Consider the following 24,743-nt stretch of genomic DNA (forward strand, 5'->3'; position numbering starts at 1 on the left):
TTTGATGCATTTAATTTGTTTCCACAATTGCATTTCCATTAAAGAAATGATAAAGCACTTTCCTTCCAACATGAGTTGTTATCTCATTAACCAAAGACAATGAAAACAAAAGGAAGCAGACTGACGACTTCTTTAATCTTTCATCATCAAGTTTTATCTTGAAGTACGGGTAGCTGCTTTCAACCATGGTTTCATCACAATATGCACATAAATACACACACACAGGGAACAAAGAGATAGAGGGGAAGAGATAGAGAGATAGTGACAGAGGAATCTTTGCCCCTTGAGTCAGTTAATCATTCAGCTGTAGCACCCTTAGGGTCAAGGAGTTAAAAACCTGGTGACAGTCGCAGCTCAGAGAGGATTCCTCCATCACTGGTGTGGGGACATGGATACTAAACAGTGCGAGGAAACATCCACAGACACACACGATGAGACCCAGAGTCCTGGACTCATGGCGAGGATCCGGAAATTTAACCCCAAGGAAGTTTTCACCTGGTGAGTGGACGGAGGTGACGAGAGGAGCCCAGGTCTTGGCACAGTCGGCAGTACTGATACTGATACTGAAGGCGCTAATTGTAATCATAATCTGTCAACTGCTTAAGAAAGCTTTTACAGATACTTTATATTTACAAGCCATTCTTAAGGAAAAACATTTTGGTTGCCATGTTGTGAAAAATCCTCCTTCAGCACAGTGCTATGTCTTCCAGATGAACTCTCTAATTCATCACTGAGTTGTCTAATGGACTGTTTGGCCACTTGTCCTTTGGATAAGTGCTGCAGCCAGGACATGAAGACCACACTGAATTGGTAATTTTGCATTTATAATGACAGAATTGATTCATTATTGGAGAGCTCTATCAACATTTATAGTAGAATTTTGCTGATGGTTTCACTAACATGATTAACTGCAGACTTGATCGCTCAGTGAGATCTCTTTGATGTTTTTAAGTGCCAACTAAGTCTCATGCCAGAGGAGGATTTTCAGCAACCCAACCCAAAACTTGTTCTTTTTGTTAATGGTTTGTTAGTGATATATATAAAGCATTGTTAATTTTTTCATCTGTGAATAAAGCCAATGATTACACCTTTTTATAAATGAGGCCTGATCCGAAAGTGGTGATAACATGTTACTAAAATCACTGATTTGAAAAGCTACAGTCATACTGACAGTAATTCCTTCAGGTTGGTTGTGATAGAAAACTGGCATGACAGAGTTGAGACAGATTCAACTGATCTTACACATAGAAGTTACTTCCAGCATTAAATGTTTTAACTGTTCAAACCAGTGTTGAGGATCAAAACAGTAGTTTTCAACCTTTTTGGCTCATGGTCACTGACAGTGTCTCGTTGAGGCTCCTTGTTCTGTTTTAAGCAGTTCACCTAAAGAAAATCCCCCTACACTTCTATACAGATTTGATATAGATTTAATATTTGAGACCCAGAAATGCTAAATAATACAATATTTTATTTTGAAAAAATGGAAATAACCTACTACAAGGTCCATTATTAGAAATTTGATTCTTTTTTTTGAACCTGTTATCAGAGCCCCTACAGATTTATCTTGTGTCTCTTTGGAGGGCCACATGCACTGGGAACCAATGACTGTGTTCAACTGTACCTCCAAGAGTTTCTGATATAATACCTACACGTTGTTGTTGTTTTTTGGCTTTTAGCCTTTAATTGATAGGATAGTTGAGAGAGACAGGAAATGGGGAGGCAGAGAGAGAGAGGGAATGACTTGCAGCAAAGGGCCACCATATTCAGGATTCAAACCAGGGCCAATTGCAGCGAGGACTGTAATCTCTTGTATTTACTGCACAGTACATGTGCCCCTTTAAGCAAAAAAAGTAAAATTTTCAAAATGTTAAACCTCCAAAATCTACTTGAATGATGTTAAAAATCAAACATGCCCGGTCTTTTTGGATTACCCCCTCTTCTCTCTCAGGCAGTTGGCCAAGACGTTGGCCATGGGTCAGGGTCTAGCTGCGCTCATCTGTGGGACAGCCATCGCCTCCCAGTACCTGGCCACCAGCTTCCATGTGAACACACCGATGCTGCAGAGCTTCTTGAACTACACACTGCTCTGTGTCACCTACACCACCATGCTGATCTGCAGAACAGGTACAGTATACCTCCAACACTCAGGGTGTGATGGAACCTGAAACATAGTGTTGGGACAATTGTTAATTGTTAAATTACTGTAGTATGATTAAATCATTCTGTGGTACTGTATAATTCAAATGATAAACCATGGTAGTGTATAAACTGGAATCAGTAACTGTACCAAGATGAATGAGCAAAAAATTGAGCAGTACAGTATCAAGCTGCCTTCAGGCTTGGTAGTGAAACAAACTAATGTCAATACTGAAGTTCCCCTTTAAAACGAAGGGGATGGCAATATTTTACAGATTCTGAAGGGCCGATGGTGGAAGTACCTTCTGCTGGGGCTGGTGGACGTGGAGGCCAACTACGCTGTGGTTAAAGCATACCAGTACACCACCCTGACCAGTGTACAGGTGGGTTTGGCCTGTGTTTGTGGTTTATGGCTCCACTCTACTGTACTCAAACTGACACTTAGCTGACATGATCTCACTGATGATTTTGTTAATGAAGTCTTGTGACTTTGAGCTGAGTACTGTGACAGAAATGTCTGTCTCTGTAGGCAGACATATCCATGATGCTGTCAGTCACTTAAAATCTGAACTTACTACTACCTCATTTGATATTATCTGTTTCGAAGCCTCTGGCGCTGTCGACTGACTGAGAGGATTTCTGTCCCTGTCAAACATTTACATGCAAAAACCTGTGAAAATATGATCTGGCTTAAAAAACATGTTGGAGTTATTCTTTAACCTCGTCTTTGCCTCACATTGAAATTGATACAATTCTGCTCTGGAGATATTCTGACAATGTTTTGTAACTCTTTATACAGCTGGTATCTCTGTCTTCTGTAACCTCGAATTATTTTAAATCTTGAATTTAATTCTACTTGTGAAAGATATTATACTGAGATTGCTACTTGTTTTCTCACCAGATTTTGACCAAATGCAGCTTTAGGTCTGTTTGGTTTTATATTTGTTGATGATTGTCTTTAGTCTAACATATCTCTGGTTGTATTACTGTCCTTAGCTGCTGGACTGCTTCGTGGTCCCAGTCCTAATGCTCCTGTCCTGGTGGTTTTTGAAGACACGATACAGGCCAGTCCACTATATAGCAGTCTGCATCTGTCTCCTCGGGGTGGGGGCCATGGTGGGGGCTGACCTGCTGGCTGGACGAGACCAGGGCTCCAGTAAGAACTTATTTGATGCATTCACTCACTGATGTCCCAAGCTATAATCTGTTATGGCAATGTGATCGCGGCCTATATAAATCACGCTGTGACATTTACAGTAAAGGTGAAAGATTGAAGTCAAATTTTAGTTTTTCCCCTGCTCACAGACTTAAAGGGTGAATGGTCTAAATTTATCAAAATACACGGTCTGTTTTTTATCAAGTTTCACAGCATTACACATTTGACTTCAGTCCAAAATATTAGTTTGATAATAAGTATAATAGTAAGAGGGAAGTCAGTTTCTCTGTCTTCAGAAGTAAACAATCAAAATATTAGTTATTACGAATGTAAAGCTCATTGTTCCACAATCAGGCCAGTCAGTGTCATTCAGATCATATTTGAGCACAGTGATGATATTTCTCTCCTCTGCTCAGCCTCTAACATCTTGTTGGGTGACGCCTTGGTGCTGCTCAGTGCGACGCTGTACGGTGTGACTAATGTGTGTCAGGAGTACACAGTGAAGAACCTGAGCAGGGTGGAGTTCCTGGGTATGATCGGCCTGTTTGGCACAATCATCAGCACCGTTCAGATGTAAGTGTATGTGTTTGTGTGTGTGTGTGTGTTTTAGGATGCATTCAACATGATGGTTACTCTGGTGTTTTGTTTTTTGCTTTTCATCATGCAGGGTGATCCTGGAGCGTAATGAAATTGCTCACATTCAGTGGAGCTGGCAAATTGGTCAGTACTCATGTCACACAGAATCATTCTCACAGACAAAATACATCACAACCATCTTTGTTGCACAGATACATATTGAGTTTTGCATGATGAGAGTCTTTTTGTGGCCTCGGATTCTCTCCTTAATAAACTGAAAAACTGATCATCAGTTTCCCTCAACACAAAAAAAAAATGTTGAACATAAAGGGGCAACAGATAACTGATGACTAGTCTTCACCAATATCTGCTGGACACCACGGATGAAATTTTTCCCCTCATTGTCACAAGACCAAAATAAAGAAGTCATATTCATACACTAGTATAAATCAATCCGTATCAGTTCAAAAACACTAAGCTGATTGATGAGGTTGTTGCCACTAAACAAATAAGCTCCTCTACTTCAGCTAATTACTCTTAAAACCACAGTGCATCTGTTTCAATACATCAAATCGAGAACATGTGGCCTAATGAGCACAGAGGACATGGCCACTGCCTCTGAAGAATACATTACAGTGAATATTTCTTGCTGGAGATGACAGACGTATAGGTGCACAGACACATTGTACTGTGATGTTTGAAAATAACAGGGTGTCGTTTCTCTCCTCAGGCCTCCTGTTCGCTGCCTTTGCTTTGTGTATGTACACTCTGTACAGCTGTATGCCGATAGTGATGAAGCTGAGCAGCGCCACCTCCGTCAACCTCTCCCTGCTCACTGCTGACCTCTTCAGTCTCTTCTGTGGGCTCTTCCTCTTCCAGTACAGTGTAAGCACACACGCACATGCTACTATTATCATGTAGGCCTATTGTGTGTGTGTGATCTGGGGATCAAACCCAGAACCTTCTTGCTGTGATGTGATGATCCTTTACTGACAATGTCTCAAGTTCAGCTTCTTTCTCCAGGGTGCACACAGTAGTACTTCCTCCCACACAGTGACCAGCTGAATGTCATAGTGGCACAGCAGTGTTAATGAATAATACAATAAGGGTTAAAGTGTAACCTCACTGTCACATGCTTTTACGTATAACCAACAGATTTACAGTCTAAAAACCTGTGAGTCCTATAAGTTTATAAAATGACTTAGAGGTTAAAAGTGAGTCACGCAGTGGCTTTCCTTCTATTTCCCTAACAAACTGCTCACTGGACCAGCCATTTAAAATAAATGTACTTTTCATTTGATGCTATTTTTATGTCCCCACTTCATCTGCAGATTAAAGTATGAAAACACATGGAGTAGTGTTGGACAGCTGCAAACTATGTACAATGTGTATGACAGCTTGACAGCAATGTGTGACAGTATGAAAGGCAACTGTCCTCCGATCTTGCATCAAACCTTTACTGTAGCATCATCACATGAAAAAAAATGTTACATGTGATTTATTTCTCTGATGACTGACAGTGATTTTTTACAGTTTATTTGTGGCTTAACTTCTATCGCCAACTCCATGTTCATTAATATGCCTGCTCTGCCTCAGTTCTCAGTGCTCTACCTGGTCTCACTGGTGGTCATCCTCATCGGTTTCATCACCTTCAACGCTGTGCCGACACCAGCTCAGCCCGCTGACCCCACCGCCTCCTCTTCCTCTGCAGACAACGATGACGAACACGATGGTGACATCACCAGGCAGGAAGTGGCTGTGAGGATCACCCCTGAGGAGGAAGAGGATGATGAAGAGGAGCAGCACTGGGACGGAGGGAGGGGAGATGACAGGGAGGGAGATGAGAGGAGAGAGAAGACGAGGGCGTTAGGGCCATCACAGAGGCTGGAAGAGGTTTATGATGACGTTGTCGGTGTTGGACACAGCACTAAAATGTGAGCAACAGCACAACAACCTGTCAATATGTTGTATACAGTATTATTCTTAAAAACATTTATTATATTTATTGAGTTTTCTTGTAAACAATATCATACATGAATAAATTCACAATATGTAAAAGAAAGGAAGGGAAATAAAAGCACAAACACAATAAAAAACAGTGTCACACGTCTCATCCTTCAAAGGATACTGTCATTGTTATGTCACTGTTATAATGTTGTTATATCAGTAAATAACTGTTTTGCTCTTCTTTGCCTCTGCACCCTGTATTGACAATGTGGGCACTAGATGAATTACAATCAGTGGATCGTTATTTGTGCACCTCAAAATATGATTTAAACAGAGCCACAACAACAGTTTACATCAGTAAATTTTGGCATTTCATACAAGTGCACTAAACAGACTAAACAGCCCCTCCACCGACGCATGGCACAACAATAGCCAACTCAGCAGGACAACTACATTACATCTCTAGGGGAAAGGCCACTCGACATCGATGTCCACATTTTGGACAGAGAGAACAGATGGTTTGAGAGAGGAGTGAAGTAAGCCATCTATGTCCACTTAGAAAAACCTTCCTTGAACAGAGGTGGTGGTGGTTTACGACACCATCTGTCAACTCAACTCCATTCAATGCTGTCTTGGAAGCCGTTCCTAAGGTCTTCTATCAAGACAGTCGTAAGGAGGTGAACGTCTACTCTTGACTTTGCTGCCCCTCTGTGGTCAAAACAAAATATGCTGTTATACCTGAGGAACATAAGAGCCGTTGAACACACTTGGCCGTGGAAAATTTACATCTAAAGACACAAACTCTGGTGGGAAGACTCACAATTACTGAGGCCACTGTGCTAATGGGATGTTTAATCGCTGAGGTCTTCATTAGTATCTCATGGCTTGTTGTTTGTCCTGACATTCAGTGTGAATTGTGGGTCATACATCAGTCACACAGTTCACCAGTGGACTCAAAAACATCTCGAGTGCAATGTGTCCAAAAAACCATTGTTATTTAAGAAATTTCAGTTTTTTCGCTAGTTATAGGCTACAGTAGGCCTACAAAGAAAATGTGTTTTACCGTGCCATTTACAGTGATAGAGTAAATAACATTACACTTTTGATCATTCCATAAATGAAGAACTCAGCTATACATTTAAATAAAAATTGAAGTTTGGATTTGAAACACATGGTAAAATATTCACTATGTATCTGTAGTATTTGCTTTTTATTTATTATTTTTGGGCCAGATAAGGTTTGGCTGTTTAAAAGGCATTGAAAAACAGCATAGAAATCAATACAAACATGTTTTCAAATAAATACTCTGAGTGACCACATGCTGCTGATCTACCTGTTTTCTATACCTACATTGTAGCCTTCAGTGTGACATCATGCAGTCCGATGTGTTATCTGGATTTGAAAAAAAAAAAGAAGTTTCTATCTGGGTCAGATTGATCCAATCCAATTTTGCTTTGAACAACTTGGGTAAAAAAAAAAAACATGATCCTCCTGATACAATACAAAAGAAATGAAAATCTGTATCATTTGGATCCAGATCAAACCTTTTGTAGCGGGCTCTCCCCGGCAGTAGTCACCAGTGTTTACGCGTGACGTCAGCGCGGCGTAGCTAGGCGGGGCGACGCCGCTGTCGCTGCTGCGGTTGTTACGCTCCAGCGACGGACTCATAACATCGGCTACACCTGCTCCACCGGTTCAGCGAAGGCTCGGACTGTCCGCAGGGTTTTCTCTCCTTATTTCTTTCTTTCTTCCCGTTGCTCTGTCCACTCGGCATGGGGAACTGTCTGACTGTGGGTCCAAACGAGGCTCTGGTGGTCTCCGGTAGGTGCTCCGCGTCTCGCCGTTGTAACGTTTATGAGAGCTAACGGTTAGCAGGTGTCCGGGGCTAAGCAGCTAACTAACATCCTTAACTGTCTATAAGTAAAGCCACCTATTGTTGTCAGCTAAAGCGACAGACGAGTCGACTGTCCTCGGTGTGCAATTCAGTCGCCAAATCCTGAATGATCGACGTTAATCACGGTTTAGCTGAGCTCAGCTAACACCGTCAGCCCCGTTAGGTCATGTGACCGACAGGCGTTGGTTTATTATCAGAAAAATAACGGCAAAGCTCTGCTGCTCATGAATGAACACCAGCGGCTAATGTTTTATCACAAACTGTAGTTAAAACCACGAAACGCATGTGTTTACAGTTTAAGCTCCGGTGTTTGTGGCTCACTGGGGCCCACATGATGTTACTGCTGGAGGGGGTGGGCTGATCACCCGCCCACCCCTCACCTCTCTAAACTGAAGTGATGGAGGAAGCGATTTGACTTAAAGTATCTACATACAATGGGGAAAATAAGTAGGCTATTTGATCCCCTGCTGACTTTGTAATCTGTTGTTCCCCCACAAGGAAATGAACGGTCTATGGTTTTTAGGGTAAGTGTATTTTAACAGAGAAGAGAAGAGAAAGACAGAATATCAACATTAAGTTATCATAATATCATCATGTAAAGTTTATTATTACATTTGATCAAGTGAAATAAGGGCAAAAATCAGCAAGGGTTCAAAAACTTATTTTCCCCACTGTATCAGTTCTAAATACTTAATTTCTTCCTGATGTAAAAATGTATCCATTGTCAGAAAATGCAATTAAAGGATCAAAACAAAATAAATTAAATCAAAGGGGGAAAAAAGTCCTGACCCCAAATTGTCGGCTGTTTTGGACCAAATGTTTTTGCTTTGATTTGTGAAATACTGGATAATTTGACCCCTATCAGCCTCAGAAAGGTTTGTTTGAATGAAACCATCAGAAAGTCTAATGTCGAAATCTCTTTTTAGTTAAACTGTTTACAACACATTATCTGCAGCATGAAGAAAAGCCCCCAAACTAAGCTCTAAAAGCTTGTAAAAATAACTGTGTCAAAGATCCTGTTAACAGTGCGTTTCCATTACCCCTTGAAATGCGTAAAACCTAAATATCGAAATTAAAAACTGGTAATGGAAACACCAACATTTCGAAAAAACTCTCAAATATCGCAAAAAAGTTTTTGCGCTCTCATGAGGTGGTTTTTGAGACGTATCGATACAAACGTGTATCGCAAAAGTGTAATGGAAACACTTTTTTCGCTTTTCTACACGTCACCGTCGTCACTGGAGTTGTGTGTGTCCACGCTGTGTTGGTTTATGTAACTTGAGGGGACAAATGAACCACATGTTTATTGTCATGCATTGCTGACCTGGGCATTGTTTCTCAATAAATTAGAAAAACCTTTCCTATCGTTCCCCTTTTCCGTGCATGGTTGAAGGAGACTGGCTCGCATCCACGCTCCCACTGCCTCATGCGCCGAAATGTCACCTTAAGTCACATAAACCAGTACGGGTGTGTGGACACACACCACCACCTATATTGTTGTCAGCGCCTCATCACCGCTGGTGTTTAAAAGGCTCCGTTCTTTCTACAGTCAGGTTAAAGCGCACATCCGCCGTGTTGGTTAACAAACAGTCCCTCTGTATCAACGGAGGCAACCGTTGCTTGATCAGCTTGGGTTGGAGGTGGTGTGAGTGCGGGCCAGCGGGGGACAGAGGAGGGGGGTTGGAGAGCTTCAGCACGGTACAGAACAACTGGCCCGTGTGAGTGCGTCCTTATTTGTGGCCGCTGCAGCGCCACACGGGCTTTGCCTTTCAGCAATCAAGCGCTGTTTTTGTCTTTGTTAAAAACAATAACAGCAACAGCTGTCGGCAGCTGAGATCGCTGTGCCGTCACCATAGAAACGCAAGACGCATTACGGCTCATTCGCAAAATACCTTTCAATGGAAACACCCGCAAATAGCAATTGCACTTTTTCGAAGTTTCAGAAATATCACTTTTATTTTGCGAAAATCTGTAATGGAAACGCAGTGTTGTAATATCTAAGATGATAAGTTTTGTAAAATCCCAATCTGTAAAGTAACTTATGAATGCAGATGGATATATGAGGTCTATGTTTCAGTATTAGTGAAAATGATGAACACAAAGATTTGTCTTAATTGAAGTGTTCTCCTTCCCTCAGGTGGCTGTTGTGCCTCCAATGATAAGACCTATGTGGTGGGAGGCTGGTCCTGGGCTTGGTGGCTTCTCTCCGACACTCAAAGGTGACAGCATAGTACAAGCAATTTTATCTTTATTATATTCATCTATCTTATTATCTTGAAATTGCCTTTCCTAACTCATTGACAGAGCCTTTGTGACAAAAAGTACACACAAGTGGATTAAGCTGTCAAAAACACTTATTTGAAAGAAATTCTCATGGTTTTAAACAGGTTCAAAGGTGTTTTTTACGGTGGCCCTGAAGTGCAAAACACAACGGCAAATCAGACAACAACGCAAAAAGAGAAAACACAACACAAAAAGAGAAAACACAACGCAAAAAGAGAAAACACAACACAAAAAGAGAAAACACAACGGCAAAAGAGAAAACACAACACAAAAAGAGAAAACACTACACAAAAAGAGAAAACACAACGGCAAAAGAGAAAACACAACACAAAAAGAGAAAACACAACGGCAAATCAGAAAACACAACAACAAAACAGAAAACACAATGGCAAATCAGAAAACACAAAAGCAAAACATTTTGGGCAATACATAGCGGCCTCTGTGCTAGTCCCGCTTGCGATACTTTTTTTCCTACTATGGCCACGCCAAGACCCGCCCTCTGATTGGCTGCCTCTGCAAGGCTAAGCCTATCCCTGCATCTTACCCTAACCTTAACCACTCCCTTCACACGCCTAAACCAACCGTCTTTGCCTAAACCAGCCCGAGGGTACCTACCTTTTCCGGTTTGGTTAATGTCGTTGTGTTTTCTCTTTCTGTGTTGTGTTTTCTCTTTTGCTTTTGTGTTTTCTGATTTGCCGTTGTGTTTTCTCTTTTTGTGTTGTGTTTTCTCTTTTTGTGTTGTGTTTTCTCTTTTGCCGTTGTGTTTTCTCTTTTTGTGTTGTGTTTTCTCTTTTGCCGTTGTGTTTTCTCTGTTTGTGTTGTGTTTTCTCTTTTGCCGTTGTTGTCTGATTTGCCGTTGTGTTTTGCACTTCAGGGCCACCACAGTTTTTACATTGTTGTATACTCCCACTTTTCTTGGCTGTTCAGCAGAACTATGTCAGTGTCACCCTCGGTAATGTGCCATGGGAAAAACAATTTTTTTCATGTCTTGTTAGCTACAGTACCAGGCAATCAAGCACTTTTATATTCCACAGTGCCGCTCATCAGCCCTACCCTGTTTTACAGCTGAGATTGTGAAATATTCCATTACATAATTTATCTCTGTTTCTGCATAAATACACTACTCCACGACGCAGAGTTAAGGCAATTGAATTATTCCATGTTCAATGCAGGTTAACCAAACACATTAGTGGGCGGTTAAAAAGCATCTCAAACACCTAACTCCTTATTCAGTGTCTGAATTGTCTAGTGTTTAAACAGGCATGTGATTAAGTTATTAGCAATATTGGCCATTACAATATCTTCAGAAGCTTGTTAATAACGCATTCACCTCATAAATCATGTCAAATTAGTTGCTAACAATTGAAATAAATTAGAATTGTTAATATTTCCTTCATTTTAAAGAAAATAAACCAATTCAGTTGTTAAATAATTATTTGATAAGAAAAAAAAGAAATATACTGTATTTTGACACAAACATAACTAATTGCTAAACAATATTTGCCAAGTATGTAGAGGTCATGTGTTATGTTTTTTGTAAGTTGGTCTGTTTAAAAAACATATGGGTTTATTCAGTTTACCATAATTTAGGGCTGAAAAGCGATAATGGATCAATAAGGTGAAATTTTCTGATACTGGAGGAGGTGCAACTATCCCATTCTTTAGTGCTCCAACAGTGTTAAATGTACACAGATTTTATTTGACAGTTAGTTCTAATTGTTTTAAATTCATTTCTTTGTGGCACATCACAGTGTTTCTCAGTCCTTTTGAAGCAGTTCACACATCAGAGACATTCACACCACTCTTGATATACAGCTCTGAGATCAGTTCATCCTTGCTCCCTGCACATTTGCATCTCTCATTGTATTTGTGTAGACTTCCATCATGTCCACAAAAAAGATATTCTCTCATTGTGTTGGTGCATTTCTCATCTGATTCTGACAACTCGTGAAAATAGTTTGTAAAAGTGTAAAAAGGTTTTGCCTGAAGCAAGTCACAGCACCGAAACACCGAAGTATTACATTTGTATGCGGGAGTCTCTATATTCTGTTCTGATCTAGTGTTATCAGAAATGCATCTGAGAACTACGAGTTGCGAGAATGGCGAAAATTGCGTCAAAGCCATTGAGACAAATAATGAACATGCTTTTGCTCCATGCTGTAGGATAACACTGGAGATCATGACTTTGCAGCCCCGATGTGAGGATGTAGAGACAGCAGAGGGGGTCGCCATCACTGTCACAGGCGTGGCTCAGGTAAGACCACAGTCCAATGTCTTCACTGAGTCAAATACCTTTTTAATTTGCAAAGAGATGTTTCCCAAAACAAAACATGCTATCCCAAATACAATGTTGTTGTCTATAGACTGTAGCACCGTCAACATCCAATATCCTGGGTGTTGATGTGGAGAGGCTTGTGTGTGATCACTCCATCACTGTCGTCTTCTTCAGATTAAAGTCATGACAGAGCACGACTTGCTGGCAGTTGCTTGTGAGCAGTTTCTGGGTAAATCAGTGTCTGAAATCAAAGCCGTGGTTCTGCAGACTCTGGAGGGACATCTGCGCTCCATTCTAGGTACAGACATTCATTTTAACTGTGTGTTTGTTCAAATTAGGACATGTAATTTGTTTTCTGGCATGCCAGTGTAAATCATTTACTTGCATGATTTTTGGCTGAGGCCCAGGTGCCATCTTCACAGGTCTTCTTTGCCTGACCAGCAGTTCTTAAGCCAAAGAGACTTGAAACTTTAAAAATAACTTCAACAATTCATACATTTTTAATATAGCTGCTCTTGTTTGGGGGGGAATTAACTAATCCTCTTACATCTCTCTAGATTGGTTTAACAAGAAAACCTCATTATTCTTTGACATTTGTGCCACTTAATAAAAAGGATCACTCACACACAACCCTGGAGGAAAATCTCTTGCTCTATTTTCACATACACCCAAGAATAAAAATAAAGACTCAGTACTCTTTTGCAGGTACACTGACTGTGGAGCAGATCTATCAGGACAGGGACCAGTTTGCTAAATTGGTCAGGGAGGTAGCAGCTCCTGATGTGGGCAGGATGGGCATTGAGATTCTCAGCTTTACCATCAAGGTGAGTTAAAAGTTTGTGTGTGAGTCTGCAGCACACAGTATCTGGTTCTCTGACAGCGGCCAGGAAGTGTAAACATAAGAATACATGAAAAACAAAGCTAAGAGCAAACCAGCATGTGTCTGCTTGGCAGGTGTGGAGCATGCTGGTCATGGTGCACACGTGGTGTAAGACCTTTCTGGGGAGGTGCTGATACTGGTTTTTTATGTTGACTGTTCACTGAGCACAAGCAAACTTCTTATCACAATCCTTTTTTTTTTTTTCCAAGTATTTTTTGGGGGCTTTTATTTCTGGTAAGACAGCTGGAGAGAGACAGGAAAAAGGGGGAGAGAGGGGGATGACACGCAGCAAAGGGCTGCAGGGTGGATTCAAACCCTGAGCTGCTGCAGCGAGGACGATAGCCTCTGTTTATGGGGCGCCTACTCTACTAAGTGAGCCATATCAACATCTTTCAACGTCTCAGGGTTTGAGTGTTTTTATATACAGTGTGAACAGTGGAGTTTAGTTAAATATGAAGAGCAGTGGAAGACAATGATTTCGAGGCCACTTTGAGCCCTTAAAGTCCCACTCCCGCGACCCTTTTTGGTCATTTTAAAACCAGCTCATTAACCATGCACATTAGCAATGCACCTCTGGAGGGTGGGCGGAGACTGCGCCCAGCCACCTCCTCGCACCCCACCCCACCCTCCGCTTGCTGACAGCTGGACATTGTACAATTACAGATTTAGCGCGTTTAGCGTAAAATCCCACACTGGGATTCGATACCAGACTGGAGCATAGTCCTTGCTCACGGTGCAAGCTGCTCTACCAGGTGAGCTATACCTGTTATACCTTGACAGCTACACCGAGCTGTCAACCCTTTCACCTCTGAGCCAGATGCAGAGCGGGGCGGGAGCTTGTAGCACTAGTGCCCTCCCCTGGAGCTGTGACACGTCAGCTCCAGTCTCCCTGAAACTGCCAGTTTGCGTCTGCCATTGGTTCACAGCAGTTTGAAGGCAGAAAAACTCAGAAATGCAATTTTGCACTTCCTTTTCTGCTGATATGTCCTCTAACACAAGAAAAATGCCACAGGAACATGTGAAAAGCTCAAAAAACACGATTTTCACGGGAGTGGGTCTTTAAGGAGTTTTTTTCTTGTCCTGTGTGGCTAGTAGAGATAAACACTGGTTTTATTATGTACAGCAGCACAAAGAACAAGTTCTATTGCTGTCATTACCGTGACTACCATCATTTCCAGAGGACACAGTAAACACAGGACAGAGCTCTGGGCTTCATTAGGCGCTGTATCGTGTTTATCCAAAATGGACCGCCGGTCTGCTGGAGCCTCATGAGCAGAGCAGACGCAGCCAGCGAGCCAGGCTCCACGGGGGCTTTCCATTCAGCTAATGTGGCTCATCACTTCTCTCACTCGCTCTTCCTCTCCTCCTCAATTCAAGCAAGAGGGTAAAAAAAGGGTAAAAAATTACATTTTCGATAAATGGCACACGCTCATTCACTCCAGCATGATTTAGAAAAGACAGAAACTACTCATGACTAGGGATGTCACAATTATAGATTTTCTTGGTACGATTATTGTCAGAGAAATAATCACGGTATTAGGATTATCACAATTATTTTGCATCAATAAATTTCACAACATTTGAATGTGTAAAATCAAATATAGTCAAAATATAATTACATTACTAATTATTTACACAAAATATTTTAAGTACTGTATCTATTAATATAGGACCAGTTATTAAGTGTTTGAAATATTAAAGTCATTAATTGTCATCAAATGTTTACGTTTATTTTAATAATTTTTTTAAAATGACAAGCTTACATTGAAATTCCTACCAATTCAGTGTTACGTTAGATAAATGGACCAGTATCTGTGCATTTACCTTTACTTTGGCGCACATCTGCCGATACGGTTCTGAAATAATCTTTTTTGGAGAGTGACGGTATTTAATAATCTTTGCGATTAATTGTGAAAACACGTAATCGTGACATCCCTACGTCGTGACTGAACTGTCAAATGTGTATAAGCAACAGTAACAAAAGAAACCACATGGATGTCTGTTGACTGCTGTGCTAGCACTTAACATAAATATATTGCATCATCAGGGCTTCATGGATAGAAAAACACACAAGAGTTGGGTTATACTGAAAGAACAGAATGGATACAAACATCTGTCACTGCCTAAATTAAAACTGTAGTTTCAGTTTGAGGATGATGCAACAGATCAGATGTCTTTTCCAAACTCACACTGATTAAATAGAGGACTAATTGTGATAACTGCATGTGCAGCTGGACAAGTCTTTACCTTGGTATTGTCCAGAATGAGCCAAGATGCTGCTGGAGTACGAAGTGGGAAACAAGAGAGCGTAAAGAAAAACCCTTTGACCTGGTTAAACAAAGGATTTCTCATTATTCATTCATGACTCTGTGTACTTTGTCCACACAGTTTGCCTTACATTACACATTTTACAGTAAGTCCCTACAGCTCCACCAGCGCTCTTCAGATCAACTGACCAATCACTAAACAGATTTCCATCTGGTTAAAACATCTGCACAGAACACACCTGTGGTTTGTCGCCCTATGTTTCACAACTGTCGTAAAAGTTTAACAACTATCCTGCTCCTATTTTATAGTTTTGTGGAAAAATACTGTTGCAGAGAGTTTGTCAAGTTTGGTAAATGTGAAGTAGTTTTACTGTGTTTTACCTCTAATAGTACTATTTCAGAACAATTAATAAATATCCTCATGGTATAGTTCACCGTGATATTTTTGGTCAAGTTTTGATACTGACACAACACTAGTGCCTAGAAAACTATTGATCAGGATCATTTATAAATCTTCTTCTACGGACACTTGCCAAAAAACTTTAGTGAAGAAAGATGGTTCTTGTGTTCTTGTTGAGCTAACTGTTATAAAACATGTTATAGACTCATCTTAGAGGATAAAATGGCAGGGACATTATATGAGTGTAAACTCAGTGAGGAGAGGTTGTGACCACATTTCCTGTAACCTGACTGGTTGTTAGAGGCAAACAACCACATGGTGGTAATTCTAGTGTCGTAATGCATGAGTCTAATGCACCATAGAAATGGGTCGTTGTATTTGTGAGTGCTCTTTTGTATCAATCTCTGTATGACTCATGAGCTACAATTAAGAGCTCAACATGTGAGTATGGTCATACACTAAGTCACACAAAAATGCGTCAGTAGTTTTGTGTTTACTTCAAAGCATGATGTAACAGAGCCTGTGAATATGAGGCCGTTCTGCTTTGATTTCTCATCAGAGAATTCATCTGTTCTGGGTTTTGTGAGTGCTAATTTATTGGCAGGGGACTCCTCTTGTAGAGTTCACTCTTATTATTGATTAGAGCTAATTGAAGAGTGTTGCAGAGTACACAGTGGCTAACCACAGACAGTGCTTTGCTAGAAGCCCAGAGTCCATTTCTATCACAACAATTAGTCCAGGTTGATGGTTTCTGTGATGCAGAAGGACAGGTTACCTCATTAGCGGAGGCCTCAGACATTTCAGTGTTGTCTTTCATCTCACTGATTCACAAACAACATTTTCATGGCAATTTGTGAGTTGGTGTAGATAATTTATCATTCGTAATGTGTCTCCGGTTGGACTGCCGATTGTCCTCATGTTGTTGTAGCTGACACCTTGTTACTGTTCGGACAGCACTGTTGACAGTTCATCCAGTTAATGAGGCGTTTTCTTGTTCCAACAGCTCTTCAGTGCAGGTGCAGGAATAAATAAACTGGTTGCCATGCACAGATAGAAGGTTTCCATTTGTACCTACATAGCATACGGCTGTATTGAGCCGTAGCAGGAGGTTGCTGGTTTGACTCCTGACTGGACTGTGTGTCAATTCTCCACTCTCTCTCCCAATTTCATGTTTCTCTCTACTGCAAATATCATTGAAGGCTTAAAATATCCCAAAATAACAAATGACAAATCAAATCAAATCTCCTCTCCTCCTCTCAGACCTACTGAGATGTTTTCGTTACAGTGGTTGGATACAGTGTGTGGAGAACAATTGTCAGTTCCCTTCGGTGCTGCTTCTTTTAAAGAAAGGATGTAATATCATGCTTGTAGTCATCCCTTCATTGTCTCAGAGAGATTTCCAGTTGATGAACACTGTGAGCCAAATGTGATTTTGACAGATGGGGTAAACCAGTCGTCTCAGTGAAGCTCTCCTTCATTACAGTCTCACTTCGGCTCTGATGGATGTGTATGATTGTTGTGTTCTGCAGGGAAACACTCCCCTGTGATAAACCATTTACAGGAAGCTGAGTTCTGTACAGTGGCTCTTTTATGATCCCTTTTCTCTGTGTTTGCAGGACGTATATGACAAACTGGATTACCTGAGCTCCCTTGGGAAGACGCAGACTGCGGCTGTCCAGAGGGATGCAGACATTGGTGTGGCTGAGGCCGAGAGGGACGCTGGGATACGGGTAAGGAGGCACTAACAGAAGTGAACAGAAGCGATTCCCTTGTGCTCAATAACCCAACTGATCATTGCCGAACTTCTTGCTCATCTCCCAGGAGGCAGAATGTAAGAAAGAGATGATGGACGTCAAATTCCTTGCGGACACCAAGATGGCTGACTCCAAACGGGAACTGGAGCTGCAGAAGGCCTCCTTCAACCAGGAGGTCAACACCAAGGTGGGCACCTGCAGGTCTCATTAGAACTTATACAAGACATAATGTCTGGGGAGATCATGCAGATGTAGACACGTTTGGCTGTTCACAAGCAGTGGCCCAACAGTTGCTCAGTCATTACATACTCCCTTACAACCGAAGCAGTGAGTCAGCGTCAACATCATCCGACAAGACAATTTCAAACGAAACGTGTGTGTTGTAGAGGCATGACGGTCCGTGTGATGATATTTTCAGAAAGCAGAGGCCCAGCTGGCGTACGAGCTGCAAGCAGCCAAGGAGCAGCAGAAGATCCGTCTGGAGGAGATCGAGATCCAAGTGGTGCAGAGGAAGAAGCAGATCACCATCGAGGAGAAGGAGATATCACGGACAGACAAGGAGCTCATCGCTACAGTCAAGAGGCCTGCTGAGGCCGAGGCCTACAAAATGCAGCAGCTGGCTGAGGGGTATAAGTAAGTAAAAAATCCTCTACTTACGGAAGCGTTCAGCCCGTTTCATTAGCTTTATAAACCAGCATGCAAAAAGTGCAAGGTCACTGAGAGAACAAGTCTCCAATAATCCTGAATTGTTTTTTGTTTTTGTTTTTTTCTCTCACAACTGAAAAGTCGTTTTAACCAAATGTTTTACCAAGTGTCTGTTTTTGTTTTATTACAATTTGATTATATAATTGAGTTTAGAATATTGGTTGACAGCCCTACAGCATTGGTGTTTGCTTTTTTTGGAATAACAACAAGCTCATAGCAGACACGTCATGTGAATGTAATTTGCTTGTAGCAATGGCCTCCGTTTATGAGCAATAAGTTTATTGTAGGGTATTTGTTAAGTATTTGTGGCCCTTTTTTTTGGAGCACATGAGAACAGTCGGGTTTATTTGAGGCATCCCAGATGAGAGCAGGAAATGGAAATGTTATTCTGATGTATCATTGCTGATTGACCATCAGGGCAGAGGACATGTTATCTCAACTGCAGCATTGAAGAAGAGCAGGTGCATGTCTGTTGTTTTATTGGTTCACATGCAGAGAGAGAGAGAGAGCGAGGTCTAAACTTGGAGAGACAGACAAAGAGAGACACTTCAGACATCAGTAAAGACTAATGCACGCATATTTAAAGATATATTCTGCACCACTCTGTTGTTTTAAGTCATTTTAATCTATCTCTATTAGTTCTGCGTTACAGTTCTGTCAGAGGTTAGGAGCACCATCACTATACTTTGGTCAGAGTTTTATTTCTTCCTTAAGGACACACCAGTAGGGTGGATGATTACATATCACACAGGCTGGAAACTCGTCCCTCCAGTCTGCAGCCTCGTGTCTATGTGCGGTGGCCTCTACTTCACCGAGCACTTTTATGATTGTGTTGCACTTTTAGTCAAAGTTCTTTGTTTTGCACTAAACAATACCATCAGAAAGGTCATTAGACAGTTGACAAACGTTAACATAATTGGATTTTGAATGATTAAAGGTCCTATAGAGCCAAGCAGGATATGAACAGTAGTGTGTTAATGTGATGTGTTGATAGATGAATTAGCAGATATTTAACATGTGCGTTCCCCCTGCAACAGGACGAAAACAGTGCTGATAGCTCAGGCGGAGGCAGAGAAAATCAAGAAGATCGGTGAGGCAGAGGCTTCCTCCATCGAAGCTGTGGGCAAAGCGGAAGCTGAGAAAATGAGACTGAAGGCTGAGGCCTACGAGCAGTACGGAGAAGCAGCCAAGACTGCCCTGGTCCTCGAGGCTCTGCCCAAGGTAACACACAGACCGAAGCGCTTCTCCTTAAAGGTTACATGATAACACATCCAGCTTCTCTACACACCAGAGTTCACTGGTTGTTTGTGTTCAATATTTTTCATAGCAAAATGAGCCAGTTTAAGGTAAGTGTACGACCCCCAAACTAGGAATGCTTTCTAGGAATATTTTCTTTAGTCACTACATTATCCGTATAAAATCTGTGTGTTACTCTCCCCTGCCATGAGAGAGTAACCTTAGGAAAGTGAGTGGAAGCAGCCTGCTGCTTCTAAATTTAATAAACCCGCCCACCAGACCCTCTAAATGTTCTGTTCCATTGTGTGTGTGTAAATCTCCTCAGCATCACACTGCACAAGCACCTGGACAACTGTAGCAACCCTAACCCCAAACCAGCATGGAATGGCTTTTACACACACACGCAGTGATGTTAGCATGTAGAAACCTTATTCAGTATTCAACTCTGGAACCCAAAGTCAAAACCTAACACAAGACGGTGAAAAAAATCAGACATCCAGATGTGGAATGATAGCACAAGCAAAGGGACATGACAGCTCTCAGCCAGAGTAGCTCTGATACTAACAAGAGTAAAAACAAGTGACTGCACAGCACAACTTCATATGTAGGCTTCTGTTTTAGGGAGACAAACAAGATTTGATTTCTGGTCAGTAATGTAATTCTATGTAATTCAGCAATGTGACAAAAAAATAAACTAGCAGGTCCCACCAGTAAGAAGGCAATATCTACAGTATACAAACAAAGCTTTGATTCTGAACGGAGGGGCAAGTGTCAGGACAACTGGTGTGGAAAAAGTATGTATTGTTGTCCACACAGTACACAGTTTGCCTTATAGTACACATTTTATAGTAAGTCCCTACAGCTCCACCAGCGCTCTTCAGATCAACTGACCAATCACTAAACAGATTCCATCAAGGTGTTTTTCCATACAGTTGAAAACATCTGCACAGAACACACCTGATTGACACTGTCAAGTTAAGTTAGAACAACTGATATTTCAGCATCTGCAACCATCAGACAGCAACCATACATGTATCATGTTTTTTCAATGGAAGGGTATTAGATAAGTTCTTGGTATCAGCTGATCACAAGTTCATATCGGAACATCTCTCGTCTCGGTCTTACCTCCGGATCACCACTCGCTTCATCTTGGGACTAGGACTGTAGAATTTATCACATGATCAGTGAATATTTAATGTGGCCAGTTTTGTTCTGCTTGGAGTTAACACTTAACATTAACACAAACCTGTTATCTTTGCAGATTGCGTCCAAGGTGGCAGCGCCGTTAGCCAAGACCAACGAGATAGTCATCCTGAGTGGGGAGAGCAGCCGCGTGACAGGGGAGGTAAACCGCCTTCTGGCTGAACTACCTGTGTCTGTCAACGCTCTCACTGGAGTGGATTTGTCAAAGGTAAGCATGCTTTATCATATGGATTTGTAATAATGTAAATGTGTATGAAGTATTATCACATTGTAAGTCAGTAGGACGGCACTGAAAGATGTTTTGATTTAGCTGATGGTTCTTCAGTACATGTGTTCACATATTAGTTTCATTTGCTTTTTTTTCCTATTTCTTACTAACTTTGTTTAGTTTCCTCCATCGTTCAGGGCAGGTTGTCCACTGACACACAAAAAACAGCCTTTTATCAGATGTTTGGTTCATTCATCCGTGTTTCATTCTGTGATTTCAGTGATTCACTTTTCATCAAATTGGTGAACATGAGCGATACGTCATCAGTCAAAGTAAAAAATAAATCGAAGCAGCAGAGGCCAAGAAATTGTCCTTGAATAGATATTATTTTAGTGAACAGCGAACGCCCACATCTATTAAAAGTCCACAGGTCCAGTCAGCACATGTTTTTTTGTTAAATGTTTTTAGTGTCCAAGGCCAGTTTTCCTCACACTGTTAGAGGCCAATTAGACTCTTCGTGATTAGTGAATTGATCTTAAAGCAGATATCAGTGGAATGTTTTTGTTAATATAAGTCCTAAATAGTCCTATTTTCCGTCAGCAATCACTTACATGAAGTATTTCAGCCTAAACACGAGTCTCTCCGTCACTCTGCTCTGCTGTAACCCGAGGAGAAAATTTTCCTTGTGGGATACAAGTGTTATCCAATGAGGGGAGAGAACGGCATGAAGGGCTGTGTGTGCAGCCAAGGGATGCGCGTGAATGTGGTGACGTAGCACGAGGACCAATTGATGCCTGACAAGGGCGGGGGCTGCTAACTCATGGTGCGTTCAAGGAAACTCGTACTTTGTGTTTTTCCTTCCTGTGAAGTCATACCAGTTCGATCTGGTACGAGTTCACGGGTCGGAAGTTACGAGTGGCCGTTATAGGGAACTTTCACAGACAACAGGACGGTAAAAACACGAGCTACGGGTTACCTGGAACGCTACCAAGTCGTAGTTGTGACTTGAAGCTGTAACTTACGGTTTCAAAAGCCTGCCTTGAACACAGCATTAGCCGAAACGGCCGCGCCACTGATATCTGCTTTAAATGCATTCTAATACAAAAACAATGCCTCAAGCGTGACAGCATGGTGTCAACTGTTTTTAGTTTTGTGTGTGTGTGTGCGTGTGTGTGTGTGTCGCCACCACCATGATACAGTCATCAGGTTTGTAGTTGAGATGCAAATGAAGGTGGAGTTTCAGGATGGGTGTGTCCTGTCAGAATATCAACATGTTGACAGATGCTGCAGCTGCTGTGATACCAGCTCAACACGTCCTTGAGCATTTTTCTATCTCCAACCACATCTTTTGGGAGAAACCTGAAAACATTAACTGTTCAAAAAAATGTAGGTCATGAACCCCGCCGGCTCCCTGAAGGAAAATAATGTGTTTTTTCATTAAACAGATCCCACTGTTGCAGAAGATGACCGGTCAAGCCTGAAAGCCGATGACTCCACATGACTCCAGTATCTGTTGTATGCACTCTCATAGACTGCCTTTATACACTTGAAAATCTTTGTTGTTTTATACGTATACTGTATAACAAGTGAATCTTGGAAGCCTCTGGTGCCTTACTTTATACAGGACCAGAAAATCTGCATGCATTGCTGCTCATTCAAAGACCTTATATTTAATTTCAACTCGGGAATTTTTTCTTTCTTTTTATTTCCTTTTAATTTTTTTTTTTTATTGTATATATTGGCCCATTTGTATTCATGTATTTTAAGAATGAGAGCTGAAAGTAGACTGGCGTAACAGTTACAACCCACTGACTCTCACCCAGGTTACATTTATCTTATCATGTGACCTGACGGCTGATGTTAACACTTAGTCTTTGGTATTTCTACATCAGGCCTCTACTTTTTCAGACAATAAGGCTCTCACTTTTTACACTAGGTATGTTTTAGTTCATTTCTACACCTCATATTTATCATTAGACACATCTGCATTCCCTAGATAATCTGACCTTTATTCGTATTGTACATGTTGCAGTTTTTGACTAGTCAACGTGATTCAGGTTATTTTAAGTCTCAGTGATTTATTTTTACTATTTAACAAAGGTGCTCACGATCTTAAAAGAAGCCCCTTTTGTTGTGCAAATTTCCACTATAAGTTATTGCAGAGTTTTCTTCAGGTTTTGTCTGCTCTGAAAGTAGTTTCATTCTCTGCAAAATGCTGTCATCAGGCTTGATTATTACAGTGATTTTAATGTATTTGTTGATAGAAAAACAGAAAGCAAACACAGATCTTGTAAGATGGTTAGCTTGTCATGTGGTTCTTTTAATATTTAGTGAACGTTTTATTGTTAAACGTTGATAGTTTTGGCTGAAAAAATTGGTTGGTGTTTAAAAACAAAAAAAAAGAACTTTTTTTTTTTTTTAATATGATTAAATTCTGAAAATGAAAGGCCAAACAATGATGCCAAATAGAGTAGACTGTCTTGTCATGTTACCAGAAGGAGGGACTAGAGATACTGCATTAGTTAACTGACCAATGTTTAAATTCGCACTAGAAAACCTGTAGATACCAAGCCATGGTCAACAAGATTGCCTCAACAAACCAAACTTGCATTTCACTTAGAATTGCTTTCTGTTTAATGTGTGTAAATATTTGCACTTTATTAACTGTCACATGAAATATAGAATGATATTTTAGCAGAGTAATTTAATTTATGTAACAATGGTTTATCTGTGGTAATTGATATGTTTTATTTTATGCACTAAATGTTAAGCTCTAGCGCAGCTGTACACAGGATCTGACGTTCAGTTAACCGTCAGAGATTTCTGGAAATCAGTTGGCCAGAAGGTGGCAGATAAATTATATATTATTGGGTAGAACCACTCAACTCCTTCCGCGAAATTGGATTTCCTCCACTTCCAGGAGAAGTGACAGTGAACTCTGGTAACAAGAACCAGTTCCTCGCCTCTCAGAGCTGCACTCGCCTCCACCAAACTCAGACTAGCCTGGCAGTGATGTTTAGATTGATCTCAAGCTAATACCTAATACAACGGTAGTTTTAGGGTGAGCACACTGACACAGGATTCACAGGACTGTTATCATTGTTAATATTTTTTATTATTATTATTATTATTAATGGCTCATCCTATCATTCTTTGTTGGTGTAGTGACTTGACAAATACTGTGACCATATTGATTTGTTTTTGAGAAGCAAATATTTTGAACTTCATGTATGTTCAGTAGATGAACTTCAGTAGACTCTTCTGTCAAATGTTTTTGTGAAATTATTACTCATTTTGTTTTATAAATCTTATTTATGTAATACATAGACTGTGTGTCTCAAAGGCCATAAGTTCCTGAATGCTCTTGCTGCATGTCATCTGTCTGTACTCAGATTATTCAGTTCACCTTTAGCTAACTGTCATTCTAATAAATCAAAATGCCATAATTTATGTATTTGCCATTTTATATTCACATTTTATTTAAAGATGCGACTAATTGTTTTCTTAACAAATTCTGTTTTTAAATCCTGTTTCAAAAGATAAAAAGACATTGTCCTAGATACCACATAGATAAGATTATTTGACAATGATATTTAATTCTGCACTACAAAAATATAATATAAGCTATGTCCATCAGATTGTATGAAGGAACCAAATTCATGTTTTGCAGAAACACTCCATCTGTTCAGCAAATACAGGTACAAGTAAGTGGTAAAGTGTATTGAACAAGTACAATAATATGAGTAGTATTTCGTTTTGGGGATGTAAATACAGCCTCAGCTCAGTGTCAGTTTTCTATCAGGTATATGGGCCATTTCATGAT

At 40.8% G+C, this 24,743-nt stretch overlaps 2 protein-coding genes across 2 annotated transcripts; both read left to right on the forward strand.

Annotated features, from left to right (window-relative positions):
* The first annotated feature begins 281 nt into the window (after nucleotides 1-281).
* LOC146976131 (queuine/queuosine transporter SLC35F2-like) lies at nucleotides 282-5,935 on the forward strand. Its single transcript, XM_085795657.1, has 8 exons — nucleotides 282-498; nucleotides 1,949-2,124; nucleotides 2,392-2,519; nucleotides 3,133-3,292; nucleotides 3,709-3,865; nucleotides 3,960-4,012; nucleotides 4,599-4,753; nucleotides 5,465-5,935. Exons 1-8 carry the CDS (start codon nucleotides 389-391, stop codon nucleotides 5,804-5,806), a joined length of 1,281 nt encoding a protein of 426 aa, XP_085651783.1. The 5' UTR covers nucleotides 282-388; the 3' UTR covers nucleotides 5,807-5,935.
* A 1,491-nt stretch (nucleotides 5,936-7,426) lies between these two features.
* Nucleotides 7,427-23,393, forward strand: LOC146976132 (flotillin-2). Its single transcript, XM_085795656.1, has 11 exons — nucleotides 7,427-7,636; nucleotides 9,847-9,928; nucleotides 12,156-12,246; nucleotides 12,442-12,565; nucleotides 12,973-13,091; nucleotides 17,431-17,544; nucleotides 17,636-17,755; nucleotides 17,987-18,201; nucleotides 19,311-19,494; nucleotides 20,771-20,920; nucleotides 22,366-23,393. The coding sequence occupies exons 1-11, from the start codon at nucleotides 7,588-7,590 to the stop codon at nucleotides 22,399-22,401; spliced, it is 1,284 nt and encodes a 427-aa protein (XP_085651782.1). The 5' UTR covers nucleotides 7,427-7,587; the 3' UTR covers nucleotides 22,402-23,393.
* Nucleotides 23,394-24,743: the final 1,350 nt, after the last annotated feature.

Source organism: Trachurus japonicus, chromosome 13 (assembly GCF_045865225.1).
Source record: "Trachurus japonicus isolate A0001 chromosome 13, Traja_1.0".
NCBI lineage: Eukaryota > Metazoa > Chordata > Actinopteri > Carangiformes > Carangidae > Trachurus > Trachurus japonicus.

Coding starts and splice junctions, on each gene's coding strand:
- LOC146976131 (XM_085795657.1), top strand. CDS start 389: ATGGATACTAAACAGTGCGAGGAAACATCCACAGACACACACGATGAG. Junction 499..1,948: donor CCCAAGGAAGTTTTCACCTG/GTGAGTGGACGG, acceptor CTTCTCTCTCAG/GCAGTTGGCCAAGACGTTGG. Junction 2,125..2,391: donor CATGCTGATCTGCAGAACAG/GTACAGTATACC, acceptor TTTAAAACGAAG/GGGATGGCAATATTTTACAG.
- LOC146976132 (XM_085795656.1), top strand. CDS start 7,588: ATGGGGAACTGTCTGACTGTGGGTCCAAACGAGGCTCTGGTGGTCTCC. Junction 12,566..12,972: donor ACATCTGCGCTCCATTCTAG/GTACAGACATTC, acceptor ACTCTTTTGCAG/GTACACTGACTGTGGAGCAG. Junction 17,545..17,635: donor AGAGGGACGCTGGGATACGG/GTAAGGAGGCAC, acceptor CTCATCTCCCAG/GAGGCAGAATGTAAGAAAGA.